This window comes from Eurypyga helias, unplaced genomic scaffold, assembly GCF_000690775.1.
Source record: "Eurypyga helias isolate BGI_N326 unplaced genomic scaffold, ASM69077v1 Scaffold51491, whole genome shotgun sequence".
NCBI lineage: Eukaryota > Metazoa > Chordata > Aves > Eurypygiformes > Eurypygidae > Eurypyga > Eurypyga helias.
The window spans coordinates 1-12,372 of record NW_010231197.1 but is presented as its reverse complement, the minus strand read 5'-3'; the positions used below and the strand labels follow the sequence as shown (position 1 = coordinate 12,372).

General features: G+C 47.0%; 1 protein-coding gene across 1 annotated transcript; it reads left to right on the top strand.

Annotated features, from left to right (window-relative positions):
• Positions 1-5,115: 5,115 nt before the first annotated feature.
• On the top strand, positions 5,116-10,880 carry LOC104516578 (cysteine protease ATG4B-like; the record flags this gene model as incomplete). Its single annotated transcript, XM_010160952.1, has 6 exons — positions 5,116-5,214; positions 5,762-5,833; positions 7,915-8,013; positions 8,803-8,904; positions 9,657-9,729; positions 10,801-10,880. Coding segments are annotated over 6 exons (525 nt in total), but the record flags the coding sequence as incomplete, so codon positions are not given.
• Between the last annotated feature and the right edge of the window lie 1,492 nt (positions 10,881-12,372).

Sequence of the window (12,372 nt, the reverse complement as noted above, 5' to 3'; positions counted from 1 at the left end):
TCCGCTCCCGGGGCGCTGCTGCCGCCTCCTGCTGCGGCGAGGGGTGAGGCGGCTGGGCCGCTTGTCCCTGAGAGCGCCGCCAAAGCCGTTGGCGATGGAGACTTTTTGGGGGAGAAAAAAGTAGCCTGTTGGGACTTGCTTCCTTCCAGCCTCCGCGTAGTAACAGCTTTCATCCGCTCTCGGCAGGGAGAAGCGTTGTTCCATAATAACACACGTTTTCCTGTGCGGGCTCCACCTCCGCGTTGGGCGAGCGTGTGTACGGAGTCTGTAACTCGTCCTGCCCGACTGCTGGCTTAGCTTGTTTTTATCCTGGGTGCCGGCGCTGCTGTTGTCAGTGCCATCCGGTTGATAGCGTCCCGCTTTGTGCCTGGTGTGTCCTTGCACGTTGTTGCATCCAGGCGCTTGCACCTCGGAACAAAACGCGTCCCAGTAAGTGACATCGCACAACCCGAGCTGGGAGATATGTTTGCTTTCCCCTTGTGTAAGCGCTACAAGGCTTATCAAGGGAAGAAAAACCTTGCTGTGATGGACAGTAGGGCTGGATCGCCTCTGGGCACAGAGGAGGTGTGTCTCTGGGCTTTGGAGCAGAGACCTCAAGCCCCTCTGCGTCCTGAGACGGTCTGACCTGACAGGCAGACTTTGAACTGTTTGCTCTAGGCCTCCAAGGAACTGCTGATCTCCAGCTGACTAAATTTCCTCACTGTCTGTCTCTTAACTCCTCATTGTTGCTTAGATAATCAGGATTTGTCTTGTTTGGAAGAGCTTAGGGGAAAAGAAAAGACAATTCTTCTTCTGTAAAGGCTAGGAATAAGGGTTCAGGCTGTTACCTGGTTTCTAGGCATTTTTCAGCAATGAGCTTGACAACACATTTACCTTCTCTTCTGGATTCTCTTTTGAAACATCCTACATCCAGTAGCTTTCCTCCTTTCTGCTCTGTCTCCGGTGATGTACCTTTATCAGCTGCGGGAGGTGATCATCTGCCCCGTTTCTGATTATTTGGTGGCAGCGTTAATTGGAGGCCGAAGGACTTGGGGAAAAATGTCTCTAAGCCATTGCAGGCGCTGCCTGCGGAGCATTACTTTGTCAGAAGCCTGGTTTTCCTTCAGTGTGGTGCTCCAAATTTCTGCTTCAGTATTTTGTACACAGCGGTTTTTGACAAAGCATCGAAGCTGTGCAGGCAAACCATAGCCAAGATGACTGCTGTTGGAGTGAGCATCAGCTGTTTCGCTGTGCAAACCACTTGCAGAAAACTCTCCGTACTTTGGAGTCATCCAAGTTTTGACTTGTTATTTGTTTCCCAGAGTTGATAGAAAAACAAATAGCTCTGGTTTTGCTGAAGCAGGTAAAGTTAGGGGCTGTCAAGGTCTTGATGCTTGCCTTCAGCACGTTTGCAGACTGCCATCCCCAGTCGAGGTCTGCTCCCTCGTGCCTGGCTGCGCTTCTGGTTTCTTACGTGGGAGCTTATTGTATGTTGGGGTTACGCTTTTAGCTCGTCTCTTCCGCTGTACAGCGTAAGAATATAAGAAGGGTGGCAAGATTTCACCCTCTACCCTAATCCTCTGTGCTGAGATGGTTGTCTGTGTCAAGACAGTGCTGTGTAGCTTTTCAACATCCTCGCACCAGTCATGATTAGTAAACTGGTATGGGAAGTTGCTGCTGCTGCAGGCACGCACTGGGTGTGTCAAGGGTTGGTTCCGTGTGCTTCGTACAAGGCAGGCTTTTGTGATGTGGCCTGGCATCTTATAGCTGAGCAGATCTAACCCTGTGCACAGAAGTGGGAGGGAACTCAATCGCTCGGGCGTAATGCCGGTGTTTATTGCAGGTTTAGTTTGGATGCTTTCACCTAGGTTGTCTGATGTGGGTGTTTTCTGTAGCAGCGTGTACAAAGCTTTACCTTTTTGGTCAGGGCTTTTTAGGAAGGTGTGGGATGAGAAGATGCTCTGGGACACCACAGCAGACCCCTGCGGACGGCGTGCCCATGGGGCAGGGATCTGGCCAACCTCGTGTCGCTCACAGCATGGCTGAGGGCCTGCTTTGCCGGGCTGAAACGCTGAGCTTTTTAACTAAACCCGCCGTGCGCTGGAAGAAGTTGAACTGTTGTGTTTGACGTGCGCTTGGATTTTCTGCAGAGGCTGCTGCTCTACTGTCCTGGATGCTTGGAGGTCGGTGTTGAAAATAGATTGAGGGCTTCTTGAAGGTGAAGTTTTGGAGAGCTGCCTGAGAAATTTGCTGATCTCGCCTGACTCTTGCAGCTCTGAAAGGAGCATCTTCGAATAGGATTTCTGCTCGGTGAATTTCCAGTTTTATTTATTTTCAGACCCTTTGTCACTAACTGTAAGAGGGAGAGAAAGGCTCCTATGCAAGCGGTGGCACTCTTTGTACCCCTGTCTGGATTGTTTAAGTCCCACTGGCTTGTGTAGCTCATCTGGGCAATAGCATGATGGATGTAGGTTTGAAAAAGTGCCCAGGCATAGGAAGGTAGATGTTTGTAAAAGAAACGGTGGCTTCAAGCCTTGTGGGGAGTTTATTGCTCATGTTGTGAAGCTGTTGATACTAACACGGAGCAATCGCTTGGAATCTTCCTCCCCGTGGAGGCAAAACCTTAACTCCTCCATTCAGCCATTCTGCCTTCTCGGGTGGTGGCAAGTGTTTTCTTCCAAAAAACCCAACATACGTGCTAAGGTCTGGCCATCTTTCGGGTGCACAGCTAGACCAACAGGACCTTTGCCCAGAGCCCAGATGTTGGGCGTTCTGCTGAAGGACTGCAAGCCTGGGGCTCTCCTCGCGAATGTGCGGCATCACGGCACTCAACAGCTGGTGTGCGCAGCTGGTCCAGCAGGCAGCTTGGGAATCCCTCCTGCCTGCTGACCCTTTTCTCTCCTAGCTCTGATTGAAGGGGAAAGACTCCGGCAGATCCTTGCAGGGAAGCTGCCTCTTGCCAATCCTGTGCTGGTGCCCTGTGAAATGAGGAGCAGCAGAGGGTGTGACATTTGAGAAGCCTTGATAGGAAGGGGAAAGAGGGATGATGTGTAGCTTGATAGCTTCTGTGTAGCATCCTGGTTTCAGGCATTTTATTTAAGTTATTTGGGACTCTCTTGAGAGAGAACTGGATTCATGGCAAACCTGAGAACTGACAAAATAAATTGCAAAATATTCCTTGGAGCTTTAAAACCGATCTGAGAACTTCAGTTTTTATGTTAAGATTGCATCTGGTAACGCACCGAATTTTAAAACATCCTAACAACTAGGCTGCCTTTGAGCTGTCAGAATAAACTGGTAATGCCTCACCCCAAAGGGAAACTTCTGAAAATTGTGGGAGAAAGTAGAAAGCGATGCGTATGTGAAAGCATCTGCAAAAGTCACGTTGCTTTCTTTCCTGGAAAGAAATCATAGCATGGTTTGGGTTGGAAGGGTCCTTACAGACCATCCAGTTCCAACCCCCCTGCCATGGGCTGGGACACCTTCCACTAGACCAGGTTGCTCCAAGCCTCATCCAGCCTGGCCTTGAACACTTCCAGGGATGGGGCATCCACAGCTTCTCTTCTCAGTCTCCAGCACTGAGCAAGAAAGGGGTGAAAGCAAGGCAAGCTGTTAAGTAAAGGTAGGCACGGAAAGCGTGGCCTGCTGGGGATTCATTATGCTTGGTGAGCGTGTGGCCCATGCTATCCTAAATGTGCCCGAAACAGTCTATAGCCTAATTCAGGTAGCGAACACTCTTTAAATCTTTTGGGCTAGGGTTAGGTCCAGAGTCTAATTAAACATTTGGTTTAGGAGCCTACTGCCATCCCTATTGCCAGGGTTCCTCCTTTAACAGCAGTTGCTCTTGGTGCTGCTGTCTTGCTGCTGCTGCTTATGAATTTTCTTTGACAATTGGAATGGCAGGTCGGAGAGCCCAGGGACCGAAGGCTGATGAGGTACCTACGGGAGGCTGAAATGTCTTGCATAGCTTGTTTTCCTGAGCACAACCTGGAATATCCTATATGTCTGGAAGGATGGGGAGCAGAACCTCGTGGTGATGTTCTGGAGCTATTGTTGATGCAAATCAGCCAAGTTGTTATTTACCGGCGCTCCAGATGATGCGTTGGAAAGCGAAGCATGGAATGACTGGGAGGGAAACTCCTCTGTGAACGTCTGCTCGTGAGAAGGGTGAGGTCTGCCATGTAGGTAGCACTGGAGAAAAGCACTGCAGAGGGTGGTGGCTTTCACAGAAAATGGAGCTGAGAGGAGCTTCTGGTTGTTTAGTCCGTTGCCCTGCTTTGAACTCATGTCGCTTCACCGTGTGTTCTATTGCGTTTGCTGTGAGAGAGATTTTCAGTGATGGTTTTAACGTCTACAGACCAGTGGGACTTAGTTCTGCTTTAAATTTTACAGGCAGTGTGTTAAAAAAAAATTGACACCTGCAAAATCAGATGGTTCATTTCCAGGGTTCCAAGACCATTTTCAAGTGCCTTATTTCTAAATACAGACCTAGGGGAGTACAGTTCATCCAAGTCTCCTTATTTTACCTCCCCGTTGCCTGTGTCTTCTGCACAAAAGCTTAAGCCGCCCTGATCCAGGGGCAGCCTGTGCTGGTGAGTTGTTCTGTAGTGGTAGTGTGAGAGGAGATGGATATCTAGGCACTGGTGGATGTTAGGCTGTGGAGGAAAATAGACATAAGGTTTGCCTGTCACCTGTGAACGAGGACAGCTCTGTGTTCCTCAGGTTTTAGCGTGGCATCTGTAAAGGCAGTGCTGCTCCTTGAACCAGGGGCTCTTTCTGTGCAGGTGATGACTTCTGCTGGATCCGTTGCCTCCGGAGGGGAAGGGACTGACTCGCGGAGCAAGGTTTAGTTCCCATCTTAATGTGGCAGAACCTGGAACTGACCTCACCTGGAAATCCCTCTGCCTTCCTGTCTGTGGAGCAGGCAGGAGTGAGCCAGGGCTACCTCTGCTCTCTGTGCCTTCCAGAGCTGGTGGTTGCAGGGGCACAGCCGTACCGTTTCTTGCCAGCTAGAGCCACGTGCTCTGGGTGTGCAAATTGCTGGCCCACAGCAGCTCTGACATGTAGTTTTGTATGATTTTTTTTAAACACAGGGAAAAGCTATGAAAGGTATGTAATTTCTTCTTTCTCTTTCAGCTACTCTTACCTATGACACTCTCAGGTTTGAATATGAAGACTTCCCTGAGACCAAAGAACCCGTTTGGATCCTCGGCCGGAAATACAGTGTTTTTACAGGTATTTTGCGTGCACAGTGCAACGTGTCGTGACGCTCCAGAGGACTTTAAGTGTCGCACTTTGCTTACTGAGTGGCAGGGTGACTGCAAACCTTATAAGAACACTGCAGAGTGTGTGTTTGCTGGCAGAGCGGCAAGCACTAAGTGTCAGCACTGTAAGTGCTGTGCTTCCCTCTGTCTGGACACCTCTGTGGCCTCTGGGATATTTTTGTGCAGCAAGTTACCATTTGGTAGTTACTGGGACTTGTCATGAGGCCAGGAGGGTTGAGGCAGGGGAGACAGCTTGGGGGAAAGGCAAGAAAACGGTTTACTGCTTCATAATTTTGCCATGGCGTCTTTGGGTTGATCGCAGCTGTTCTGGGGGAAAAAGAAAATTTCTTCTGCACAGCAACGCTGTCCTGTTGCTCAGCCAGATTTTGCCTCCCCGGGGACACAGACTGAGCGAGGAGCAGCTTGCTTCGTCATTAGGGCGGGTAGGTGAGAGATGGATTTAGCTGTGTTCGGTGCTACCCTCACGTGTGTACCTTTGGATGCTGAAACGTTTTCAGAGAAAGAAGAGATCCTGTTGGATGTGACCTCTCGGCTTTGGTTCACCTACAGGCGGAACTTCCCTGCTATTGGTAGGTACTGTGGATGAGTCTAAGTATATCCCGGAAATTGTGATAACCTGGTTATTTCTACCTAATAAAACAGTCCCCACAAGCATAGCGTTAATTCGCTTCTCGTTATAGGAACTGGAAATGTACATCACTTAATTGATAGCATAGACTTTTTGTTTGTCTGATAATAAGAATTCCTCATCCCCTTGGGCATGAGGGATAATGGTGATTTTAAAAAGGACACAGTGAGTTTGGGGAGCCTACCTAGCAATATCCTTTCTTGAAGGAACATGGGAAGATTTTTGTGCTTCATGTTCATTAAGTCCTGCATAAGTCTAACGTGAAATATTATTTAATAATGGCCATGAGCTTGAAGTGGGTTAAAGACATGGAAGCTAGAGATATGATACAGCTATTACAGCCTTTGTGCATCTGCTCTGGGCTGTGTGGGTGACTTTTTTAAATGCCTGAAGTGACTGTTAACACAGGGACTGTAGTAATAATGGGAACATTTCCCCAGGAACATTTCCCAGTGAACTCAAAGCAGGATGTCTTGGTTCCTTAAGATTCTGCATGGTCACTTCTGTGGTGTGTTTTTGCATACTGGGTGGAAGGGGTATCTGAGGGCAGGTAAGTGGGATTCCAAGCCCCATCCACATCCCCACTGTCAGTGTCATCCCCTGGAGCTGATGGGGAAAACAGCTGAGATTTGGAAAAGGGACTTCTTGGTAGCTGATCCTTCTGACTTGTTCTGTTCTTTCCATACTAGGAAACCCTTTGCCTAACAGAGTATGAAACATCTTTGGTCCAGTTTAATCCCTTTAAATTTATGTTTGTGAGCCATAGTTAAACATGCATTTGAAATTGAAGGGTTAGCGTGTGTTTAACTGTGGCTCACAAACATGATTGGGGTGTCTGTGTGAGTTATTAAAGGGTGGAGGGCAGGGAGAAATCCCATTTTCTGAGTCATTTCCCACTTACAGTATAGATACTGTATGACATGCAAACCCTAAACCTTTTCCTTTTTCAGTCTGTCTTCTCCCAGTCATCCCTTTTCTTGTTGGCCACTTCTCTCTGGGCTTGCCCACTTAGATATTTTAAGGTCTCCAGCAGCCAAGGGGACTGTCTCATGCTCATTTTGTAAAGCACTATCAATTTTGAATGTTTTATATGTTATAAACTGCTGGAAAAATTATAGAAGATAGCTGCTCACCATCCAAAAGTTGGTTAAATAGTTCTCTTGGGTGATTTTTTTTCTCCCTGTGCTTTTCATGCAAAGTAGTTGCATGGGATCGAAAGAAAACAGCATTACAAAGAAACTACTTCTACCAGCTGTGCTAAGGCCCAGCTGCCTGCATGCTTGTACAACAGCTCACTTGCTGTGGTCACACTAAAGGTATTAGCTCTGAAGCTTGTAATAATAGCCAGAGCTTCAGTGGAGGAGCGGCAGTTTCCTTTTGAAGTTCTGTCACGGAAATGCTTGCAGCCTTGAGGCCTTTGTCTCAGACTTTCCAGCATGAGCTAATATCTAGCTTAGTCTCCAGTATTATGTAGGATGTGCTTTTTTTTTCATTGCTGAGGTGGGTTTTTTTTTTGGCTGGTGGGATTTTTGGTTTGGCCTAGCTATGCTGTTCACTTTGCAATGTCATCCAGTCATAGCTGCTTATGACGTGGGAATTCCTTGGGACTGATGTGTCTTGCATGATGAGGCCCTCTGAAGATGAGGATTGCAAGAAGACGCCTGTAACAAGCACCTCTGTAGAAATGTGCCTCTGAATTGGGCTTGGTATCTGCAACTGGGCTCAAGGGCTGTTCTAGTCCTGAGAAATTCAGGTCTCTTTACAGCTGAGTTGTTTGGATTTCCCTTTGAAGGTTTTTCCTCTCAGCATTAGAGGGTTTGTTTTTAAGGGACACCATTAAGTTACTGACAACTACGTTTTTGCTTCTCTGCCTTGGGAATGTGAGCTAAGGTAGTCCTTATTCCCTGCCTGATTTCTTGGGTGAACCTGCTGCCTGTGCAGACTTACAGTGCTTTCAGGCCTTCTCCCTCTTGGCACTGTTCTACTGTTCATTACATATTTATTTTCTGCCCTCATTTACAGGAGGAACCGGTCCCACCTCCGATACTGGCTGGGGCTGTATGTTGCGGTGTGGCCAGATGATCTTCGCTCAGGCCCTGGTCTGCAGGCATTTGGGAAGAGGTAAACCAGTGCCCAGCCCATACTGACTTCGAGGGCAGAGCTGGGAATTGCTGAGGGCTCTGTAACTTTCTCTTCAGCCTTCTCCAGTTCAGGGCGGTTGAGAGAGGAGTCTACTGGAAATGCTCCAGCAGGTTTTTCCCTGCTGTCTACAGCTCTACATAGATACAGTTGTCCAAGCCTTAAAACAAAGCAAAGCCCTGTCATGTGGTGAATCCACTTAAGCTAAGTACATAACTAGATCTTTCTTGAAGGCTTTTTTAATATAGCTGAAATTTAATGCAACTTAGTAGATTGATTCTTGTTTATAGTTCAGTTTTGTCACAAAGCCTTCACTGAGTGTAGTCTCCTCTCCCTCAATGCTTCTGTTCTTCTGCTTTACCCATGCTTGGTCTGTAAACAGCTACACCAGACACTTGTTGATGGCCTTTGAATCTGTGGGGCATGATTTTTATAGTGAGGTCATCTGTTTTTTCTCAGAATATGTAGCTCACACTTGTCAATGAGAAATTGTAATCCTATTTCCCATCTGTGGGATAGCGGTACAATTTGTGTTTTCTGATATTTTTGTTTGCTTTTCTGTGGGTGATACTCCTTTACAGCAGCTGTGAGAATACTTACTTTTCTTTTAAAAGTAATCCTTCAGTGTTGGGAATGCCTCAGATGCCTAATAAGATAGCGACACGAAATTGGGGTCAGTTATTGATGCACAGGGAAGAGAATTGTAGCTTGCAGCCTATGGTTGCTAATAAATGTCCTGTTTTGTTTCATATATCCCCTTGTCTGTCTTAGACTGGAGGTGGATAAAAGGGAAGAGGCAGATGGATAATTACTTCAATGTTCTTAATGCCTTCGTTGACAAAAAAGACAGCTACTACTCCATTCACCAAATAGGTAAGAGTCTGGGCGCTGATGAGTGTGGAGATACTCTGTCTAGGTTTCCCCTGAGTGTAGAACATCACTCCATCTGTGTTTTACTAGCTTAGCCAAAAAAATCCTAGCAACCAATGAGCACGTCAGGTAGTACGTGATATTATGCTGCTTGTTTTCTGCTGTGGTGTAAAACTACCACTAATTATGATGGATTTTTCTTCTTGAGTCCATAAAGGCGGTCAGGTTTGCCTAGTGCTTTAGGTTATACTCAGCATCACTTTCCATGTCCTGGCTAGCTAAAGTGAGAGAATACGTGTGGCTGCTGTTCTTACTAGGACCTCGTAATATGAGCAGATTGACTAAAGAAACTCTCAGAAGTAGCAAATGGGCTGAGGGAGGATCTCAATTTGATAGAAACTTCCTTGGCAAATGAAAGAGAAGCAGCCTGTTCCAGTGTTTTCCTGCAGGGTGTTGAGGCAGATTACAGAGTGGTCTGGTAATCAAACACCAACTAAAATCTCTTTTGAGGTTAACATTGCCTTTTGAACATCGGTGTTACTGCATTTTGGGGAAAGGATTTGCTTTACAGTCCTCCAGGACATGCTTCTGTCTCCCATCTACACTAAGATGCCCCATGAAAGGGTAGATTCTGCTGGCTCAAAACTGTTTCCAAGTGAGGTTTCTTTCCTATTAAATACAAACCCGTATTAGGAAGGGAGACAGTGTAGGTGAAATAATTTGCTAAATTATTTTGCTTTTATCTTGTTGTGCAGCCCAGATGGGAGTTGGAGAGGGAAAATCCATAGGTCAGTGGTATGGACCAAACACAGTTGCACAAGTGCTCAAGTAAGTGCTGCGTTTTTCCTTTATATTTTTTGAGCCAGGCTGTGGGGTCATTTGGGTTGTAGTACCTCTTAGCTCACGGGTTTCTGCCCACGGACTGAAGTGCAGCTATGTTTTAGTGCAGTTGGCAGGCAACCTGCTTGACTTTATCGACCTGCTTGGGCAGGAACGTTAGAGGAGCCCATCTCATTCAGATGTTGGCAGGCTGATAGAGAAAACAGATTTCAAGATGAAGACAACCCCCCCAAATGTGTCTCCATGTCCCACAAGTCATGTGCTTGCCACGAGAACTGAGTGCAATACTCTGCAGCAGGCCAGAGGCAAGTGTCAAGAGTAGATGATCGTTGCCACCGTTTGGATCTCTGCTAGCCTCGGAGTTGCCCCTGCCGACCTGACAACAGTGTCGTTGTTGTCGAAGAGCTGCCAGCAAGCCGTCGCGTCACTGATGCATTAGCAGAGGAAAGCATTAATATTTGCTGCGGGCTTCCGTGGTGGCAGGCAGAGGATCAGCGCGGTGCTGGAGCACGGACTGCCTGTGATAACTGGGGCACGCTGTATTTTCAGAAACATTCTCCTTCCTGTCACCGTTCTTCCCTCACTTGGGTTAGATGAGCAGGCAGCTCCCTGGAATAGGCTAGGATTGCCTAAAAGCAGCTTTCCTAGGTCAGACCATATGCCAGATTAGCCCAGGATCTGGTATGGGAGATCAGGAGATATGCATGGAAAGTGAAAATGATTTTTTTTTCGTTTATTATTATTTATTTTTTATTCTGTCTTGCTTTCTGGTAACCAACGGTTACGGGATTAGAGTTGGAGATTGCACCAGGGCTCTTGTACTTAGGAGCTGCTGAGGGACAAATTCCCAGGTGTGGCCCTATTTACAACAGTGTTTATTCTTCCAGTTGGAGTAACTAGTGGCAATGAAGTCTTCAACTCTGGTACACATATAAAAGAATACAGCGTAATTGACAGAAGCCAACCTCTCTAATCCAGTTTCTCTTCTCTGATACACCACTATCTTTGTCTTGTAGTTGTAACTAATCCTTGCTTACTTGTTTTTTAATTTTCCTATAGAAAACTTGCAACTTTTGATACGTGGAGTTCACTGGCAGTACATATAGCCATGGACAACACAGTAGTGATGGAAGAAATCCGTAAGTATCACATAGCGGTAGAATGCGGTATATCCTCTGGGAGCAAGAAACCAGAACAAAACCCTGGAGAGCATATATTAGCACAGCACAAGCATGAAGTAAATGTTCTCTCTTAAAGCATTGGCCAAACATGCTAAAACCATCAGTTGCTGTTCGAGCTCAGGGAATCCCCTTGTTTGACTTGTGCTTCACCTGATAAAGCCTCTAACTTGTCACTGTGGTCTCTGGATCTGGAGAGAAGGTCGGCTGACCTTCAGACAATAGGTGGGAGCTGCTTGGAAGGTAGTAACAAATGTGTTTATGGCCACAGGGAGCAAGCAGTAAATGGCTGCTTCCTCTGTCATATAATGGGGTAGGAAGGTCTCTGCTACTAGGCAGAGTAAGAAAACTACAACAGATCCTTGAAGAGGAAAATTAACGTAACTGATGGGGCAGGGAGAAGAGAATCTGCTTCTGGAGTGGATCTCTCTTCATTTTTTAAGAAGTGCTCACTATTTTTTTTTCCTTTCTTTTTCTTTTTGGTGCATCCTGACAGTAGGATGGCTCTGGAGGCTGAGCAGCTGTGCGATGTGTTCATTCCTAGCACGCTTGCTCAGGCTGCAGTGCTGCTGTGAGCAAAGCTGGATGCCTGCACTGCTGATGGCTGCGGTCCTGCGTGGCGCTGGCCACACGAGCCGTCCCCTTGCTTTAGACTAACTCGTGAGGCGGTGTGCTTATGCAGCACAAAACCATGCAAGGGTTTCTGCCAGGTTAGTGTTCTGAAACGACACACAGAACAGTCCAGTGAGCGCTGAAGCTGGTGCAAGGTTACAGGAGACATTGTGGCAGGCATCTTTTAACTGGCTTCGGCTGCCACGGAGCCAAGATCAATTAACAGGCAATTTGTCCCTACAGTGCAGGACAGCCACTTTACAAAGTCACATTCTTATCAAGTAGCCTCAACTGAGAGGCCAGGAAACGTAGGATCTGTTTGAGAAGTGCCTGTCCAACCTTAGGTACGCGTAGTCCTGTATGTGCTGATGCCCTTGGCTTAAAAAAAGAAACTGGATTTATCTTTCAGCCTTAGCCTGAAAGCATTACTTCTAAAACTGAAGCATGCTGGCTGCAAGGCTTGGGAATGCTGCAGGCTCTTGTCCCTGTGGCACTGACACTGCTTCCCGTAACGTGTCCATACAGCTTGTAAAGTGCGGGGGGTGTTTGTTTATTTTATCAAGTGTGAATCATCATGTCCTGAAAGTTACTGTACAAGTGGGACTGATGTGTTCTGTGTCTGTAGGTGTGCGTTATGAATCTTATACCCCAAACATCTGTCGATAGTGCAGCATTCAGAAGTTAATGCTGTCTGTTAAATTGGGTCGCTGATACTGTTCAGCCTCAGGTTCATAGGAAATGCCTTTTGCTACAGCAGTGAAGAAACATCTGTCTTTATCCCTTCTGAGTCTCTCTGGTGTATCAGGAGGGTGGGGATTGGATGAAGGGATTGAATGTACCC